Source organism: Salmo trutta, chromosome 27 (genome assembly GCF_901001165.1).
Source record: "Salmo trutta chromosome 27, fSalTru1.1, whole genome shotgun sequence".
NCBI classification, from domain to species: domain Eukaryota; kingdom Metazoa; phylum Chordata; class Actinopteri; order Salmoniformes; family Salmonidae; genus Salmo; species Salmo trutta.
The window spans coordinates 496920-518251 of NC_042983.1; the positions used below are offsets into that span (position 1 = coordinate 496920).

The 21332-nt window shown below is 44.7% G+C and overlaps 1 protein-coding gene across 7 annotated transcripts in view; it reads right to left on the minus strand.

Annotated features, from left to right (window-relative positions):
- msh3 (mutS homolog 3 (E. coli)) overlaps window positions 1-21332 on the minus strand; it is a 153436-nt gene that overhangs the window by 58698 nt on the left and 73406 nt on the right. For all 7 annotated transcript variants that reach the window (XM_029716201.1, XM_029716199.1, XM_029716200.1 and 4 more), the window contains exons 15-19: window positions 15703-15871; window positions 13354-13418; window positions 12976-13092; window positions 7487-7594; window positions 7147-7261 (exon numbers count right to left, since the gene is read on the minus strand). In XM_029716201.1, the coding sequence (XP_029572061.1) occupies window positions 7147-7261; window positions 7487-7594; window positions 12976-13092; window positions 13354-13418; window positions 15703-15871 (574 nt within the window). The remainder of the gene's footprint in view (window positions 1-7146; window positions 7262-7486; window positions 7595-12975; window positions 13093-13353; window positions 13419-15702; window positions 15872-21332) is intronic.

Genomic DNA, 21332 nt, shown 5'->3' on the forward strand with positions numbered 1-21332 from the left:
GAACAGGTCCCCGTGCCTCAACCGAGGCAACCGGGAAGGTCTCAGCCAGCTCATCAGGCTCTCACTCCTCAGCCGGTTCATCAGGTTTCTGCGCCTCAGCGGAGGCAACTTGTCCGCTCCGGATCCCCGGGATTGTCCCTGTGGTTGGCGTACTGCGGCTGGAGCCCGAACACGCCGGGGAGGGGGAACTTCCACGTATGCTCTCTCTCCGACGCTCTAGGTTGTCATGCTCCCGCGCCTTAGCCGGATCGACAGGTTCCCGCAACTTAGCAGAGGTGACCGGTCCGCTCCTGATCCCCAGGATCGTCATCTTGGTCGGCGTCCTGCGGCTGGAGCCATGCGTCGGGGGGTGCTGTCATGTGTGCTCCCTCTCTGGCCTCCAGGTCACCAGGCTGCTCGTTAGGGCGCACACCTGTCACCAGCATTACGCGCATAATGACACTCACCTGGACTCCATCACCTCCTTGATTACCTGCCCTTTATATGTCACTCCCGTTGGTTTCTTCCCCAGTCGTCATTGTTCCTGTTTCACGTCGGTGCCCTGTTTGTGTTTCTTGTTTTGTTCATTTATTTATTCAATGTATTCTGCCTAGAAGGCCAGCATCCCGGAGTCGCCTCTTCACTGTTGACGTTGAGACTGGTGTTTTGTGGGTACTATTTAATGAAGCTGCCAGCTGTGATAACATAATTGCAAAAAGGGGTTTCTAATGATCAATTAGCCTTTTAAAATTATAAACTTGGATTAGCTAACACAACGTGCCATTGGAACACAGGAGTGACGGTTGCTGATAATGGGCCTCTGTACGCCTATGTAGATATTCCATAAAAAAAAATTAAAAAATTGGCCGTTTCCAGCTACAATAGTCATTTACAACATTAACATTGTCTACACTGTATTTCTGATCAATTTGATGTTATTTTAATGGACAAAAAATGTGCTTTTCTTTAAAAAACAAGGACATTTCTAAGTCACCCCAAACTTTTGAACAGTAGTGCATGTAAGAATGCTGTTCATAGACTACAGCTCAGCATTCAACACCATAGTCCCCTCTAAGCTCATCACCAAGCTCAGAACCCTGGGACTGGCGAGTGTAGAGTATAGAGATATTGTTATCCACGTCGGCACCAACGATGTTAGGATGAAACAGTCAGAGGTCACCAAGCGCAACATAGCTTCAGCGTGTAAATCAGCTAGAAAGATGTCGGCATCGATTAATTGTCTCTGGCCCCCTCCCTCCCAGTTAGGGGGAGTGATGAGCTCTACAGCAGAGTCTCACAACTCAATCGCTGGTTGAAAACTGTGTTCTGCCCCTCCCAAAAGATATAATTTGTAGATAATTGGCCCTCTTTTTCTGGGACTCATCCACAAACAGGACCAAGCCTGGCCTGTTGAGGAGTGACGGACTCCATCCTAGCTGGAGGGGTGCTCTCATCTTATCTACGAACATAGACAGGGCTCTAACTCCTCTAGCTCCAAAATGAAATAGGGTGCAGGCCAGGCAGCAGGCTGTTAGCCAGCCTGCTAGTTTAGTGGAGTCTGCCACTAGCACAGTCAGTGTAGTCAGCTCAGCTTTCCCCATTGAGACCGTGTCTGTGCCTCGATCTAGGTTGGGCAAAATTAAAGATGGCGGTGTTCGCTTTAGCAATCTCACTAGTATAAAGACCTCCTCCATTCCTGCCATTATTGAAAGAGATTGTGATACCTCACATCTCAACATTGGGTTACTTAATGTTAGATCCCTCACTTCCAAGGCAGTTATAGTCAATGAACTAATCACTGATCATAATCTTGATGTGATTGGCCTGACTGAAACATGGCTTAAGCCTGATGAATTTACTGTGTTAAATGAGGCCTCACCCCCTGGTTACACTAGTGACCATACCCCCCGTGCATCCGGCAAAGGCGGAGGTGTTGCTAACATTTATGATAGCAAATTTCAATTTACAAAAAAAAACCAATGACGTTTTCGTCTTTTGAGCTTCTAGTCATGAAATCTATGCAGCCTCCTCAATCACTTTTTATAGCTACTGTTTACAGGCCTCCAAGGCCATATGCAGTGTTCCTCACTGAGTTCCTATCGGATCTTGTAGTCATAGCAGATAATATTCTAATTTTTGGTGACTAACATTCACATGGAAAAGTCCACAGACCCACTCCAAAAGGCTTTCGGAGCCATCATCGACTCAGTGGGTTTTGTCCAACATGTCTCTGGACCTACTCACTGTCACAGTCATACTCTGGACCTAGTTTTGTCCCATGGAATAAATGTTGTGGATCTTAATGTTTTTCCTCATAATCCTGGATTATCGGACCACCATTTTATTGCGTTTGCAATTGCAACAAATAATCTGCTCAGACCCAAAACAAGGAGAATTAAAAGTCGTGCTATAAATTCTCAGACAACCCAAAGATTCCTTGATGCCCTTCCAGACTCCCTCTGCCTACCCAAGGACGTCAGAGGACAAAAATCAGTTAACCACCTAACCGAGGAACTCAATTTAACCTTGCGCAATACTCTAGATGCAGTTGCACCCCTAAAAACGAAAAACATCTGTCATAAGAAACTAGCTCCCTGGTATACAGAAAATACACGAGCTCTGAAGCAAGCTTCCAGAAAATTGGAACGGAAATGGCGCCACACCAAACTGGAAGTCTTCCGACTAGCTTGGAAAGACAGTACCGTGCAGTATCGAAGAGCCCTCACTGCTGCTCGATCATCTTATTTTTCCAACTTAATTGAGGAAAATAAGAACAATCCGAAATTTCTTTTTGATACTGTCGCAAAGCTAACTAAAAAGCAGCATTCGCAAATGGAGGATGGCTTTCACTTCAGCAGTAATACATTTATGAACTTCTTTGAGGAAAAGATCATGATCATTAGAAAGCAAATTACAGACTCCTCTTTAAATCTGCGTATTCCTCCAAAGCTCCATTGTCCTGAGTCTGCACAACTCTGCCAGGACCTAGGATCAAGGGAGATAAAGTGTTTTAGTACTATATCTCGTGACACAATGATGAAAATAATCATGGCCTCTAAACCCTCAAGCTGCATACTGGACCCTATTCCAACTAAACTACTGAAAGAGCTGCTTCCTGTGCTCGGCCCTCCTATGTTGAACATAATAAACAGCTCTCTATCCACCGGATGTGTACCAAGCTCACTAAAAGTGGCAGTAATAAAGCCTCTCTTGAAAAAGCCGAATCTTGACCCAGAAATTATAAAAAACTATCGGCCTATATCGAATCTTCCATTCCTCTCAAAAATGTTAGAAAAAGCTGTTGAGCAGCAACTCACTGCCTTCCTGAAGACAAACAATGTATACGAAACGCTTCAGTCTGGTTTTAGACCCCATCATAGCACTGAGACTGCACTTGTGAAGGTGGTAAATGTCCTTTTAATGACGTCAGACCGAGGCTCTGCATCTGTCCTCGTGCTCCTAGATCTTAGTGCTGCTTTTGATACCATCGACCACCACATTCTTTTGGAGAGATTGGAAACCCAAATTGGTCTACATGGACAACTTCTGGCCTGGTTTAGATCTTATCTGTCGGAAAGATATCAGTTTGTCTCTGTGAATGGTTTGTCCTCTGACAAATCAATTGTAAATTTCGGTGTTCCTCAAGGTTCCGTTTTAGGACCACTATTGTTTTCACTATATATTTTACCTCTTGGGGATGTTATTCGAAAACATAATGTTAAATTTCACTGCTATGCGGACGACACACAGCTGTACATTTCAATGAAACATGGTGAAGCCCCAAAACTGCCCTCGCTAGAAGCCTGTGTTTCAGACATAAAGAAGTGGATGGCTGCAAACTTTCTACTTTTAAACTCGGACAAAACAGAGATGCTTATTCTAGGTCTCAAGAAACAAAGAGATCTTCTGTTGAATCTGACAATTAATCTGGATGGTTGTACAGTCGTCTCAAATAAAACTGTGAAGGACCTCGGCGTTACTCTGGACCCTGATCTCTCTTTTGAAGAACATATCAAGACTGTTTCAAGGACAGCTTTTTTCCATCTACGTAACATTGCAAAAATCAGAAACTTTCTGTCCTTCCCTGTAGCTCAGTTGGTAGAGCATGGTGTTTGCAATGCATGGTGTTTGCAACGCCAGGGTTGTGGGTTCGATTCCCACGGGGGGCCATGTATGAAATGTATGCATTCACTACTGTAAGTCGCTCTGGATAAGAGCGTCTGCTAAATGACTAAAATGTAAATGTAAATGTAAATGTCCAAAAATGATGCAGAAAAATGAATCCATGCTTTTGTTACTTCTAGGCTGGACTACTGCAATGCTCTACTTTCCGGCTACCCGGATAAAGCACTAAACAAACTTCAGTTAGTGCTAAATACGGCTGCTAGAATCCTGACTAGAACCAAAAAATTTGATCATATTTACTCCAGTGCTAGCCTCCCTACACTGGCTTCCTGTTAAGGCAAGGGCTGATTTCAAGGTTTTACTGCTAACCTACAAAGCATTACATGGGCTTGCTCCTACCTATCTTTCCGATTTGGTCCCATACCTACACGTACGCTACGGTCACAAGACGCAGGCCTCCTAATTGTCCCTAGAATTTCTAAGCAAACGGCTGGAGGTAGGGCTTTCTCCTATAGAGCTCCATTTTTATGGAATGGTCTGCCTACCCATGTGAGAGACGCAGACTCAGTCTCAACCTTTAAGTCTTTACTGAAGACTTATCTCTTCAGTAGGTCCTATGATTAAGTATAGTCTGGCCCAGGAGTGTGAAGGTGAACGGAAAGGCTGGAGCAACGAACCGCCCTTGCTGTCTCTGCCTTGCCGGTTCCCCTCGGTCCACTGGGATTCTCTGCCTCTAACCCTATTACAGGGGCTGAGTCACTGGCTTACTGGTGTTCTTCCATGCCGTCCATGGGAGGGGTGCGTCACTTGAGTGGGTTGAGTCACTGACGTGGTCTTCCTGTCTGGGTTGCCCCCCCCTTCCCCCTTGGGTTGTGCCGTGGCGGAGATCTTTGTGGGCTATACTCGGCCTTGTCTTAGGACGGTAAGTTGGTGGTTGGAGACATCCCTCTAGTGGTGTGGGGGCTGTGCTTTGGCAAAGTGGGTGGGGTTATATCCTGCCTGTTTGGCCCTGTCAGGGGGTATCATCGGATGGGGCCACAGTGTCTTCTGATCCCTCCTGTCTCAGCCTCCAGTATTTATGCTGCAGTAGTTTATGTGTCGGGGGGCTAGGGTCAGTCTGTTACATCTGGAGTATTTCTCTTGTCTTATCCGGTGTCCTGTGTGAATTTAAATATGCTCTCTCTAATTCTCTCTTTCTCTCGGAGGACCTGAGCCCTAGGACCATGCCTCAGGACTACCTGGCATGATGACTCCTTGCTGTCCCCACTCCACCTGGCCATGCTGCTGCTCCAGTTTCAACTGTTCTGCCTGCGGCTATGGAACCCTGACCTGTTCACCGGACGTGCTTGTTGCACCCTCGACAACTACTATGATTATTATTATTTGACCATGCTGGTCATTTATGAACATTTTAACATCTTGACCATGTTCTGTTATAATATCCACCCGGCACAGCCAGAAGAGGACTGGCCACCCCTCATAGCCTGGTTCCTCTCTAGGTTTCTTTCTAGGTTTTTGGCCTTTCTATGGAGTTTTTCCTAGGGAGTTTTTCCTAGCCACCGTGCTTCTTTCACATGCATTGCTTGCTGTTTGGGGTTTTAGGCTGGGTTTCTGTACAGCACTTTGAGATATCAGCTGATGTACGAAGGGCTATATAAATACATTTGATTTGATTTGACTGAACACCTGCCTCTGAAACCGGATCCTGGACTTCCTGGCGGGCCGCCCCTAGGCGTTGGGGGTAGGCAACAACACATCCGCCACGCTTACCATCAACACGGGGGCCACTCAGCGGTGTATGTGTAGTCCCCTCCTGCACTCCCTGTTCACCTACAACTCCAACACCATCATCAAGTTTGCTGACGTCGCAACGGTTGAAGGACTGATCACCGACAACGAGGCAGGCTATAGAGAGGAGGTCAGAGACCTGGCAGTTGTGGTGCCAGGACAACAAAATATCGCTCAACGTCAGCAATACAAAGGAGCTGTTCATTGACTAAAGGAAAAGGAGGGACGAGCACGCCCCCATATACATCGATTGGGCTGTAGTGGAACAGGTCAAGAGCTTCAAATTCCTTGGTGTCCACTTCACCGAGTTGTGAAGAGGACACAATAGTGCCTTTCCCCCTCATGACGCTGAAAAGATCTGGCATGGGCCCTCAGATCCTCAAAAAGTTCTACAGCTGCACCATTAAGAGCATCTTGACTGGCTGCATCACTGCTTGGTACGGCAACTGCAAGGCACCTGATTGCAAGGCACTACAGAAGGTGATGAGTACGGCCCAGTACATCACTTGGGCTGACTCCCTGCCATCCAGGACCTCTATACCAGGCGGTGTCAGAGTAAGGCCCAATTATTTATTTTTTTAACTCCAGCTACCCAAGCCATAGATTGTTCTCTCTGCTAACGCACGGCAAGCGGTACCACTGTCCGAAGTCTGGAACTCTCTCTCTTGCACTGACTATGCACACACACTGGACTCTACCCACACATACTCACACCCCAACACATATACACTACATACACCCACATAACATACGCACACATGCATACCGACGCCACACACATAGGCTGTTGCTCCACATACGTTGCTGCTACAGTCTATTACCTATCCTATTGCCTAGTCATTTTAGCCCTACTTGTATGTATATAGCTACTACCTCAATTACCTCGCACCCGTACACATCGAATTGGTACTGGTACCATGTTAATCTGACATGTTATTGTTATTCATGTCACTATTTATATTTTTTATCTAAAACTATGCATTGTTGGAAAAGGACCCATAAGTAAACATGCCATTTTCAATGTAAGCATTTCACCTGTTGTTTAAGAAGCATGTGACAAATAAAATTTGAGAGAAAGAGAGAGAACGATATATGGAGAGAGAGTGAAAGAGAGGGAGAGGTCGATATTACATTGCTGATCTGTACAGTGAGTAGGTGGGCAGTATGAGAGCTCGGATTCCTATTGGCGCCTTTTGCATTTCACAGAGAGAAGGATTAATCTACACCAGCTTGTGTGTGTGTTTGTCTGTATACCTGTAGTTCTGTGTTGTTGGGGACGTATTGTGTGTGCTCTCCCATCAGTAAGTCTATCACAGGATGTCTGCCGTCCCTGATCACGATTTGACGGTCTCCCTCACACAACACCGGCCTGGGAGAGAACACACAGTTATATACTCTGAGGTGAGAAGTAGGGGGTGTAGTTGGCGAGAGAGGGACACAGAGATGGATAGAGAGATAGAGAGAGGGAGATGTTTAGGGTGTAGTTGGCAGTAGAGCTAAGCCTTCTGGGCCCAGTCCACTCCTCCTCACAGGCTGTTTAAAACTGTAACACACACACACTCATACCTAAGGTAAAGGTCATCAGAGTGATTACCTGCAGTAGTTCCTCTGCTTAGCCACCTCAGCCAATGAGAACAGGCAGTCCACTGTTGCTAAGTTACCAACAGCCTTCTTCATAGTGTGGTAGTACTCCCCAAACTGACTGAGAGCGGGAGAGAGAGAGTTTGAGTGTAGAAGGGGAACAGGCAAAACTACCAAACATTAGCACCAAAAGTGATATGCGGTTGTCTTAATGTAATCGGTGTGAAATGGCTAGTTAGTTAGTGGTGCGCGCTAGTAGCGTTTCAATTGGTGACTTCACTCGCACCGAGACCTTGAAGTAGTTGTTTCCCTTGCTCTGCAAGGGTCGTGGCTTTTGTGGAGCGAGGAGAGGGACAGAAGCAATACTGTTAGATTGATGCTGTTGACCCGGATCACTGGTTGCTGTGGAGAAGGAGGAGGTCAAAAGGGGGTGAGTGTAACCAGTGCAAAATGGCTAGCTAGTTAGCGGTGTGCACCTATTTGGAACACCTATATAAACTTTAAAAAGTCTAATAAATGTATTTAATATACACCATCACAATAAATCCATTATTTATTTTGGTCAGGTCTAAAAAAACATTATGATAAAGAGAAAATGTATTTCAGAAGAACAGAATATGAGTTGGCCTACTGTATGTTATCTGGCTCTGCTCCATGTCATAGGCTTGTTCATTTAGCTGACAAGATATGCTTAGAAGTCCCATGCCATTATTTTATATGATTTTATAGTAAGAAGAATATAATTGAACTTAGTTGAATAAAATAGAAAGGATATTTTTCCCCATTCGGGAGCGAGTGCACATATGAAGTTGAGCGTAAAAGTGATAATATAACAGGTCATATATGCTAGATTTGGAGATACTTGGCAACTTCAGTTGTGACCTTTGTTTGTGTATTAGAAATGATGGGCTGTGTCGTAGAATTACAACATTGTTAAATCACATTACTTTTATATTAGAATGTAAGCCTATATTAGTACTTACACTGTCTGTTTTTCTTAGAGGCAACATAGAGTTCTTAGAACTCTTATGTGTCTGTGTGGAGAGAGAAGCCTCTGAGATTTAACATTGACAGTAGATTTACGATGGCTTGATGATAAAACAACATTCCCTTCCATGATTAGTGTCTGTGTGCCTTTTTATCAGTGACAGGGAGACGCAATCTCCAGTTTATTTAAGGAAAGGACCTAGTATCTATGTTGCATTAGTAGTTCTGTATAAGAAAGAAGTAAATGAACTAGAGACAGATATTTGGCGCCATGTAAATCTATCTTGACGTCTGTTGCATGAGAGCAAAATGTACTTTTGTATAAATTCTCTCATCTGTGATTTGTCATGAATATCCAGGAGGATGGACTTTGTTATAAAATGCTGTGGCTTAATTCTGCTGTTTGGGCTCTCAACGAATCACCTACTGTACAGGTGGGTCATTGACAAGCTCCGTTACTGCAGTAATTAAATAATAAAGTTTGATCAAGTGATCACATTTTCACCCATCAAACTATACTCAATTTAATCTTGACTTTACTAATGTAAAATGTATTTCGATATACTGAACAAAAAGATAAAACACAACATGTAAAGTGTGGGTCCCATGTTTCATGAGCTGAAATAAAAGATCCCAGAAATGTTCCACACACAAAAATATTATTTAATTCAAATTTTGTGCACAAATTTGTTTACATCCCTGTCAGTGAGCGTTTCTCCTTTGCCAAGATAATCCATCCACCTGACAGGTGTGGTACCACATGTAACCAAGCCAGCCCAGGACCTCCACATCCAGCTTCTTCACCTGCGGGATCGTCTGGGATCGTCAATGATGCCGAGTAGGCTACTTCAGTTTTAGAGCGAAGCATGTGCTTAATATGAGCTGCTCCAACCCTGTTCCTGCTGCTACTCAGTGCTTAATTTGGGAAACCAAGTGAAATCTGTTCGGGAACATCGAAAGTAACATGTTTTCGTACGAAAACATATTTCACTAAACTGTTGACAGCCCCTCTGAGCGCTCTAGAAAGGAATAAAGGAGAGAGAGGAGGAGATGGAAATGCACGGTGGTGAGATATTCTGTATGGCTAATGGTAAATGTGTCACCTAATTAATTTTGAAACGTAAAAAAATGCCCTATTACTAGGCTATTCAAAATCCAATATAAATGTACTATAATTGTAGGCTAACTCTGTATGCTGCCCTGCACAATCAATGAACCAACAGCATCGCCCAGGGCTATGCGTTCTCTCCCAGACTGCTGGATAGAAATTTGGGAGTGTAGCATTAAGTCCATCCAGTATGAATAAAAATACAGCCCACACTCAAAGGCGATTATTCAAATTTGTTTAATTTTGGAGAAAAGGCTAGACTGAAGGCGATTTTAGCATGTAAATCTTGGTGGGGCAAAACAAAATATAGAAAAGTGGGATGCATGCCAGCAAAGCCACTACACAACACAACACTAAACAATACATTTAGTGCACTATAACGGTGACAAACGGTGCCCACAAACTGTTAGGGCCTACACAATGCTGTCCCAACAGCAGTCCCAATACCTTACCACTGTTACATCTGGCTATCAGTAAAGCCTTGTCTGGCAGCGAAAGAGTTAATTCAGCCTCATTTACTGCCTTTTAAAAAAACAAAGCTGATATGGCTGACTTGCTTAAACAAATGTGGTTTATAATGACAATTGAGATGTACAAACTATGTCATAAGGGGACAACAAGCGGATAAGAGGCAATCCATAATTTCGATTAAGACATTAATGAGCGAGCTAGGACGGACGTAGTCAATATAACTATTTGTTTAGCACTTTTGAAATGTTCTCCCTGTATGCCAAGTCAGAACCGTAGAATAAATAAAAGTGGCATATAAGCAGACAATGAAAGCTCTTACAATATTCAATGATTACATTTCTCCAAAACAAGTTATAGGCTACATGTGCACTACCAAGTCAGAACAGTAGTCTAAATTAAGAGGGGTGAATAGACCAAATTATTAGGGTGAGGCACATGGGCTACTAACATCTTACTACAAAACATACACTTATTATTACTTTCTTAGCTACAGTATACATAACTCCCTGGCATATTATATAATTCATGCAGCAGCAAACAATACATTTTTGGACTCACCTTGTTATGATGTGCTCACTTGAACAGAAAGGTGGCGCGGCGGTCCTTCGTGGGCATATTTCGTCATCAAAATATGGCATTCTCTGGATTTATGGTGCTTTCAAAACGTCTGGGAACTCGGAAAAAAAGGTTGAATCATGAGGACGTCATTGATCTTCAGGTCGTAGCTCTAGAAAGATGCCAGATGACCGTTCAAACGTATTTTCCCTGTCAGAGCTCATTTATTCCCATCTTCCCAGTTGTCTTGAACTCACTGAAGTCACGTTTTCGCAGTTCCGAGTTAACAGTTGTTTTGAGCGCGACACAAATCATGCTTCATTGACAGCATGGCCAATGTTGAATGTTAATCATTTTAAGCCTGGAAAAGAGATCCTGAAACCCAGACTTGGGACCACATAGCCACTCCACTGAATAGCAGGCTAGTGATTAACCACTGTCACTGATTCCTTCCAAACCACTCATTGTTGAATTTGCGATTTCCAACTTGTTGTGTAATGTTCATGTCTAATGGCCCAATGAGCACCGATATGTTTTATCTGTAACTTCTCTTAATTATTTCTCTTCATAAGACAAGGATTAAAAAGGATTTGCCAGTAGATTGTCGACTTGACTCATGTTGATGACTGCTAGCTAAGATTTTGAAAGTATGATGTTGACATGATCAGTTCAATCAAAGCTACAGTACATATAACGTGATTTGAAGTCATTTTATCTGTGGCCAATGACCTTGAGCCTTCTTGGATGGGCACTTCTAATGTAACTCTATGGCACCATCCAAGGGGCTACAAGTTTCTAGCTCTACCCTTAGACTTGGAGGTGACGTAGTGTCCCCATGAGTGACAGAACAGAGCCAATCATGGCGCAACACTCCGTATTTTCTGTTGGCTTGCCACACCACCACAGAAAGAACTGAGCTAGGCTAAAACACCTGCATTATGGAGCAAGAAAACAAAAAAAGAGACCATGTTTGTATGCGGCTTCAGTGGCAAACTGATATGTGACACGTATTAATGTCAAAATAACATGCAAACAGGCAAGCACCCCCACTGGGCTAGACCTATTATGTACCGTCTTAAATCAGTTTTGTTTTTGTTTTTTCTGGCATGGGTAATATGTGGTAGGCTATGTATTGTATAACGGCCTATGCATAAACTCTAATATGCGTATGGGTGTTTTAAATTAATCATCACCTTAGAAATTTCGTTCTGTTAGGCTTTGAAAAAACATCCACAACCACCATTTTTTACACTCAGTTTCAACCTGCTGTTGAACTTTCTTCAAATTGATCAGCACAGTATAAGTGTTTGATGTGATTTCCGATTGCATTTGCATTGATATCAATGGTTAGAGGGACAATAGAGCCCCGTGTACCAGGCCATTAGGACCTGATGGTCATTAGCAAGTTGGGTACTACCAAAGCTTGTCCAGAGTGCATAAGAGGAGATTACCGTGACATGGAATTTTACTGCGGTCATGACACATGACTGCCGGTGTGGCGGTAATACAATCACCGCAACAGACCTAGTCACTCACTCCGAGACCTTGAAGTAGTTGTGGAGCGATAGGTAACGGTTATTCGAGGGTAACTGTTGTTGATGTGTGCAGGGAGTCCCTGGTTCAATCCCACATTGTGGCGAGGAGAGCGATGGAAGAAATACTGTTACATTAAGGTAGGTAAGACAAGCGCATATCACAGTCGCTGCAAGTAAAACTTTCCTCCAAGTACAGCTATTAGAACAATCAGTGATAGTAAGAAAATAAAGTGCAAGTGTTAGTGCAAGGGGGTGCTTGGGGGTTAAACCAAGAGGCTTTTGAAGAGACATTATTGGAAGATGGGCAGGGACTCTGCTGTCTGGATTTCAGGAAGGAGCTTGTTCCTCCATTGTGGTGCCAGGACAGAGAAGAGCTTTGACTGGTATTTGGGGAGCTGTCCCTCATAGGAGTGGAGGTGCCAGGAGACCTGACATGGCGGGTTGGAGGGAAGGATGTCTTTAAATTAGATTTTTTTCATGCTTTTTTTTAAGGTCACTTTAAAACACCTAAAATGGCATATTACTGCTTCTTACCTTATCAGCTGGACTGGCTTGTAGTCCCAGTAAAAGTGCTAATTAGAAGTGAAATGCTAATTAGCTGCGTTGTGCAGTGTTCTAAAAAGTATGTTTTACTCTCGTGGATTTCTAGCACTTTGCTACTACTGATATGTAATTGACAGTTGGTGTTGTTTGCCGGTGGAAATGTTACATGTAGCTCCTTTAAACTAGGTCTTAAACCTCCCATTGGAATTTCTGCTGTTTTACACATCAACCCCCTCCCCACTTTGGATGGATGTTAACAACATGAAATTGATGTACTGTAGGTGATGAATAAGGGATACATACTGTAGGAAGTTGGTCCATTCTTTCTGGCTGTCGATGAGCAGCTGTTCTCTGAGCTGGGACAGACTCCTACATCTTCCTATCAGGTATGGAGACTGGTACCTACTCACTGCCTTAGTACTTGAAGGAAGGGAGTAGGGGAAGGAGGGGGAGAGAGAGCGATTAATCCTCAGTCATAGATCATGGCCTTTGATTTCATTTCCCAGCTCAACAAATATCACAATTTCCTGTCAGGACCCCTATCTTACAAGACGGTGGTCAGAGAAATGAGACGGAGGGGAAAGGTAGACATAACAGGAAGAGACAACACTGATTAGAACAGATAAATAAAATGTGACAAAATGTGTAACACTCCCATCTCTGTCCTCTCTGTGTTCTCACCTGCTGATCTTAACCCAGTCGGACGGAACCACAGACACCATAGAGTTCTTCACCTCTATCAAGAACTGGGATGGGCGAGGCAAAGAGGGAAGCGGGAAGAGAGGGATGTAGTGGGAGAGAGAAGGATGGAGAGAGGTAGAACAGGAGGGGAGATAAATAACTTGCCTGCAGACAGAGACAACATCAATTTGATTAAAACACACAAACAAGCCTTAAAGATGTAAAGTCCCCTGTTTTGGGGACCTGCGTGGTTCTGGTACCGGTTAGGACAGACATTTGCGCTTATAAATCGATATGTGGACACCACAGATCGAAATGGCTTGCATTGAGAGGTAGCCCTGATTCTTACGGAAAGGAGTTTGTCTCTTCTGCCTGTGTGATGCAGGATGTGAAATCTGACACCATTTGAAGCTAGGCTGTCCCTCCTACCATTTCATTCGCTCTTCCGACTGTCCATCAACTCCTGGCTGAACCCTATTTTCATATTTGTACTGTGTACTTGAGCTTGTGTCTTCAAAAGTGACTATACCTCAGCAATGTATAACTATTTTTACCAGTAAGGGGAGATTTGAACCTTTCTTGAGCATTACTAATTATTGTTTATGGCAGGTTTTCCCAAACTCTGGGCTTACGTTTTGGTTTTTGCTGTAGCACTACATAGCTGATTCAAATAAACAACTCATCATCAAGGTTTGATTATTTGAATCAGCTGTGTAGTGTTAAGCCCCCCCCCCCCCCCCCCCCCCTGCATCTAGGCGGGGCCCCAGAACAGAGTTTGGGAAACCCTGGTTTATGGCCCTCTTATGATAAATAATTACTTTGGGGGATTACATTAGGTTACATTTAAGCAGTTAATAAGTCAGACACACACATACACAACTAAAATCAGATCCCCACGGTGACCTAGCCACCTACAGAAAATGAGGCCATCAGTGCCCACCTAACACAAACACAAACACTCACCTATTCACCCGCAGCTTTTCTCACAAACATACACGCACGCCTAAATTAGATCACCACTGTGACTCAGCCACCTACACAAAAGACCTCTTCACACTTAGTAAACTTTTTGTAAAAATACCATAGACTACACATATTACTCAAATGCAAACTTGCGTACTTGCTACGTCTCGACCACTATCACTGGAAGTAGCGCATGACACTCGCCCAACAGTTGGACCACTTGAAGCAGGGCAGTGTAAACAGAATTGTCTCGTTGAGTTAACACTCCTACAATATAAATGGTAATAGCAGTGCAATGTTTTTTAAACAGTTGAAATGTATAGACATGTTCCTAATATTTGAGACTTGTTTTATAGATTTTGTGCCTGTTACATTGTGAAATTGTCACAGTAGCCGCCGGCTGCACTGATCCTTGTAAAACTATGGAAGCCCATCCCCACCACCAAAAACATGGAAAATATAGATCATACAAATAGGATATGTTGTTTCATTTGTAGCGTTGATTTCAGAGGTGGCACCACAGGTCCCAGAGTGATGGTGGGTAATTGTTTTCCTGGGGCCCAGAGTTTTTCCTGATCTGGTAGTATGCTAACCTAACCAACTCCGGATCCTAGTTTTAGCACATGACATAGTAATAAATCAGCTGTAAAAAATTTTTTATGTGGGACCAAATTAACAATAAGGTCATATGGTAAAAAAATAAATACTGGAAAGACTCCTGGCCCAGGGAGGATGAAAACAGTAAAACCATTTAAACAGACAACATCTGCGATTGGACAAAAACTAACAGGCTCGCTGTATGCAGGGTTGCAATTGTGTAGGCCTTGGCAGCTGTAATTAAAAAGACACTCATCCAGTATGTCATCACTATTGTGATGATTGATTAATTAATTCCAGTCAATCATTTTGGATTCAAAAGGCCTAGGTAGCCTAGCCATCCAAAGTGTGAATTTCTCGCTACGTGATGAATACATGCTGTTAAAGCAACTGTGTTTTTGTCTACAATAGACCAACATAGCTACTGTAGTAAGTCAAAGTTGTGTGCTGGAAAACCTTGGCTGAGCATGGGTGGAGTAGGCATTGTGGTGCTCACGTGAATTTCCTTTCTTTATTGGCTTCAGACCAATGCCTCTTTCTCAATTAAAACACAATTTTTAGTTTTTAATTGTAAAATTCATTTTGAGCTGCGGACCAAGTATGGGACGTTGCCAGCCACAGCGAAAAGCAAGGCTGTAATGTGAATTGAAAAGTAGAATTATCAGAATTATCATATCTTGTAGTGGGAATAGGGCTAAAATGATATTAGTCTCCACCTAACACAAACAGACACACACTCCCCTGTCCACCGGCAGCTTCTGTCACACACACTCTCTCTCTCTCCGTTACCTCTTGTCCACCGACTCTGACGTAGTCCAGTGTGGGGGTCCTGAGTGTGTTTCGGACCTCTCTCCGGTGGTCTTGTATCTCAGTCAGAACCGATTGGATCTCGACTCTCCTCCCCTGGAGCACTGGGAAGCCCGATAGGTCACAGAACAGCTCCCTCTTATCCCCTGACCTACACACACACACACGTTTTACTTTCACCTGTATGCAGATGGCACTGTGGTGTATGCCATTGCCCCACAGCTGACCAAGCTCAGTCAGAGCTTCAATCTGCCTTTATTTCGAAACAGAAAACTTTTGATGAAATGAAATTTGTACTTAATGCAGGTAAAAACAAGTATATGTTATTTACAAAATGACGTAAAAATGTTTCAGATGATTTGGATGGTGCCCACTTATTAATATCTGGGCATCTGGAATGACGAAAAGCTATCAATCAAAAAGCAAGTTGATGAATTAGTTAAATTAAGAATTAATATAGACCTCATCTATAGGAACAGGTCCTGTCTTTCAGTAAATAGCAGAAAACAAATAATTAAGTCAACATTCATTCCGGTTATTGACTATGGCGATATCGTCTATAGGAATGTATTGAAGCCATTGGATGTAGTTTATCATAGCACATTGCACTTTATTACGGGTGATATGTTCAGTACACATCAATTACATTTTGTATTAAAAAGTAGGCTGGCCCTCTTTGAAGTCTCGAAGATCGATGATTTGCGCTCTTTTTGTCTATAAAGCCTGCTTGCATAAACTTCCGCAATACCTTACCTTATTGTTAACATTATTGATCATAGTCTGCTACTGGAAAAAGTATGTGTTATGGCTTTACACCCCCTGCTATAATGTGAATAAAGAGTTACTTGTCTAACAGAACACAGAGGGTGTTCTTTAATGGAAGCCTATCAAATATAACCGAGTTAGAATCAGGAATTCCCCAGGGTAGCTGTTTAGGCCCTTTGCTTTTTTCAATATTTACTAACGACATGCCACTGACTTTGAGTAAATGTAACGATCGTCGTGCAGGAAGGAAGAAGTGGACCAAGGCGCAGCTGGGAGCGAACACATGTTATTTATTACAGACTGAAATAACACGGTCAAAACAGAGCATAAACGTATCGCTACTGCTCCAACAAAAAGAGACAACAACCCACAAACATCGTGGGGGGAAAAGGAACTTAAATATGATTCCCCAATCAGAGGCAACTAGCGACAGCTGTCTCTGATTGGGAATCGACATAACCCAACATAGAAATACGCCCCAAAGCAAGGCTATACCAAAAACATAGAAAATAAACTATAGAAATGCCACACCCTGACCAAAATAGAAGAGTTCACCTGGTCAGGGCGTGACAGTACCCCCCCTCCAACGGTGCGTACTCCCGGCGCACCAACCTAAAGTCTATTAGGGGGGGAACCCGGGTGGGCGCCTCACCCTCGGTGGAGGCTCTGGCCCCGGGCGTGTTTCTCCCCCTGCCTCCACCCTAGCCCTACCCCTCTGGCCCGGACTGGACCACGGTGGAGCGGCATGCTCAGGCTCCGGAGCGGAGCCGCCGACCTGAACAGGACTGGTCACCGGTGGACCGGACACAGGCCGTGCCGGACTGTGGACACGCGCCGTGGGCCTGGTGCGGGGAACAGGGACGGGCCGGACAGGACCGGGGACACGCACCACCAACCTGGTGCGGGGAGCAGGGACGGGCCGGACTGGCCTGGGACACGAACCACCAACCTGGTGCGGGGAGCAGGGACGGGCCGGACTGGGGACCCGCACCACCGGCTTGGTGCGAGGAGCAGGGATGGGCCGGACAGGACTGTGGACACGCACCACTAACCTGGTGCGGGGAGCAGGAATGGGCCGGACAGGACTGGGGACACGCACCACTAACCTGGTGCGGGGAGCAGGGACGGGCCGGACTGGACTGGGGACACGCACCACTGGCTTGGTGCGGGGAGCAGGGACGGGCCGGACTGGACTGGGGACACGCACCACTGGCTTGGTGCGGGGAGCAGGGATGGGCCGGACAGGACTGTGGACACGCACCACTAACCTGGTGCGGGGAGCAGGGACGGGCCGGACTGGACTGGGGACGTCTGGCAGCTCGGGACAGTCTGGGCAGTCTGGCCACTCCGGCAGTTCAGGGCAGTCTGGCCACTCCGGCAGTTCAGGGCAGTCTGGCCACTCCGGCAGTTCAGCGCAGTCTGGCCACTCCGGCAGTTCAGCGCAGTCTGGCCACTCCGGCAGTTCAGCGCAGTCTGGCCACTCCGGCAGTTCAGCGCAGTCTGGCCACTCCGGCAGTTCAGCGTAGTCTGGCCACTCCGGCAGTTCAGCGCAGTCTGACCACTCCGACGACTGTTGACTGGCGGGCAGCTCCGACGACTGTTGACTGGTGGGCAGCTCCGACGACTGTTGACTGGCGGGCAGCTCTGGTGACTGTTGACTGGCGGGCAGCTCCTGCCCCGTCAAACAGCCCTTGTGCCCCCCCCTAAAAAATTCTTGGGGATGCCTCTCGGTCTCCCTAAACTCTTCCATCACCCTGGAAATGCTCCTCCTTAACTCGGCCCATGTCCATCCTTCCTCTTCGTTCCTCTGCTGCTTGGTTTTGGTTTGGTGGGTTGTTCTGTAACGATCGTCGTGCAGGAAGGAAGAAGTGGACCAAGGCGCAGCTGGGAGCGAACACATGTTATTTATTACAGACTGAAATAACACGGTCAAAACAGAGCATAAACGTATCGCTACTGCTCCAACAAAAAGAGACAACAACCCACAAACATCGTGGGGGGAAAAGGAACTTAAATATGATTCCCCAATCAGAGGCAACTAGCGACAGCTGTCTCTGATTGGGAATCGACATAACCCAACATAGAAATACGCCCCAAAGCAAGGCTATACCAAAAACATAGAAAATAAACTATAGAAATGCCACACCCTGACCAAAATAGAAGAGTTCACCTGGTCAGGGCGTGACAGTAAAGCCAGAGTGTCTATGTATGTGGATGACTCAACGCTATACACATCAGATACTACAGCGACTGAAATGACTGCAACACTCAACAAAGAGCTGCAGTTCATTTCAGAGTGGGTGGCAAGGAATAAGTTAGCCCTAAATATTTCTAAAACTAAAAGCATTGTATTTGGAACAAAACACTCACTAAACCCTAAACCGCAACTAAATCATGTAATAAATAATGTGGAAATTGAGCAAGTTGAGATGACTAAACTGCTTGGAGTAACACTAGATTGTAAACTGTCATGGTCAAAACATATTAATGCAGTAGTAGCTAAGATGGGGAGAAGTCTGTCTATAATAAAGCAATGCTCTGCCTTCTTAACAACACTATCAACAAGTCAAGTCCTACAGGCCCTAGTTTTGTGGCACCTTGACAACTGTTCAGTCGTGTGGTCAGGTGCCACAAAAAAAGGACTTAGGAAAATTGCAATTGGTTCAGAACAGGGCAGCACAGCTGGCCCTTGGATGTACACAGAGAGCTAATATTAATAATATACATGTAAATCTCTCCTGGCTGAAAGTGGAGGAGAGATTGACTTCATCCTTACTTTTATTTATGAGAGGTATTGACAATGTTGAATGCACCAAGCTGTCTGTCTAAACTACTGGCACACAGCTTGGACATCCATGCATACCTCACAAGACATGCCACAAGAGGTCTCTTCACAGTCCACAAGTCCAGAACAGACTATGGGAGGCGCACAGTACTACATAGAGCCATGACTTCATGGAACTCTATTCCACATCAACTAAGTGACGTAAGTAGTAAAATTAGATTTAAAAAACAGATTAAAAAAACACCTTATGGAACAGCGGGGACTGTGAAGCAACACAAGCATTGGCACAGACACATGTACAAACACACACACACGATAACATATGCACTATACATACACATGGATTTAGTACTGCAGATATGTGGTAGTGGTGGAGTAGGGGCCTGAGGGTACACAGTTTGTTGTGAAATCTGTGAATGTATTGTAATGTTTTAAAATTGTATAAACTGCCTTAATTTTGCTGGATCCCAGGAAGAGTTGCTGCTGCTGCTTTGGCAGCAGCTAATGGGGATCCATAATAAATACAAATACAAATACAAACCTTCAAATGTATAAGTTACCAGAACCGGACTCAGGGATGGCTAATCCTGGAGATTCCTTCAATCTCCACCGAGTTAGGAAAATATGTTCTAAGTTTGTGGAATGATCTCCAAAAGTTGGTGGAGTTGGTGCGTCTAGGGAAATTCAGGCAGATGTTAGAGGGTCTTTTTTTAAGTGGGGGTAGATCAGCTTTAATATTGTGGATAGACTGTGCAGCTTCCATCAATGTAATTGTCTACATCATCTCCAATCCCCCATATATTTTGGGGTAAATATATACAGTGGGGGAAAAAACTATTTGATCCCATGCTGATTTGTACGTTTGCCCACCTACAAAGAAATGATCAGTCTATAATTTTAATGGTAGGTTTATTTGAACAGTGAGAGACAGAATAACAACAAAAAAATCCAGAAAAACGCATGTCAAAAATGTTATAAAATGATTAGCATTTTAATGAGGGAAATAAGTATTTGACCCCTCTGCAAAACATGGCTTAGTACTTGGTGGAAAAACCCTTGTTGGCAATCACAAAGGTCAGACGTTTCTTGTAGTTGGCCACCAGGTTTGCACACATCTCAGGAGGGATTTTGTCCCACTCCTCTTTGCAGATCTTCTCCAAGTCATTAAGGTTTCGAGGCTGACGTTTGGCAACTCGAACCTTCAGCTCCCTCCACAGAGGGATTAAGGTCTGGAGACTGGCTAGGCCACTCCAGGAACTTAATGTGCTTCTTCTTGAGCCACTCCTTTGTTGCCTTGGCCATGTGTGGAATACCCATCCACGACCCATTTTCAATGCCCTGGTTGAGGGAAGGATGTTCTCACCCAAGATTTGACAGTACATGGCCCCGTCCATCGTCCCTTTGATGCGGTGAAGTTGTCCTGTCCCCTTAGCAGAAAAACACCCCCAAAGCATAATGTTTCCACCACCATGTTTGACGGTGGAGATGGTGTTCTTGGGGTCATAGGCAGCATTCCTCCTCCTCCAAATACGGCGAGTTGAGTTGATGAAAAAAGGGCTCCATTTTGGTCTCATCTGACCACAACCCTTTCACCAGTTGTCCTCTGAATCATTCAGATGTTCATTGGCAAACTTCAGATGGGCATGTATATATATTCTGGAGCAGGGGGACCTTGCGGGCGCTGCAGGATTTTCAGTCCTTCACAGCGTAGTGTGTTACCAATTGTTTTCTTGGTGACTATGGTCCCAGCTGCCTTGAGATCATTGACAAGATCCTCCCGTGTAGTTCTGGGCTGATTCCTCAACGTTCTCATGATCATTGCAACCCCACGAGGTGAGATCTTGCATGGAGCCCCAGGCCGAGGGATATTGACAGTTCTTTTGTGTTTCTTCCTTTTGCTAATTATCGCATCAAATGTTGTCACCTTCTCACCAAGCTGCTTGGCGATGGTCTTGTAGCCCATTCCAGCCTTGTGTAGGTCTACAATCTTGTCCCTGACATCCTTGGAGAGCTCTTTGGTCTTGGCCATGGTGGAGAGTTTGGAATCTGATTGATTGCTTCT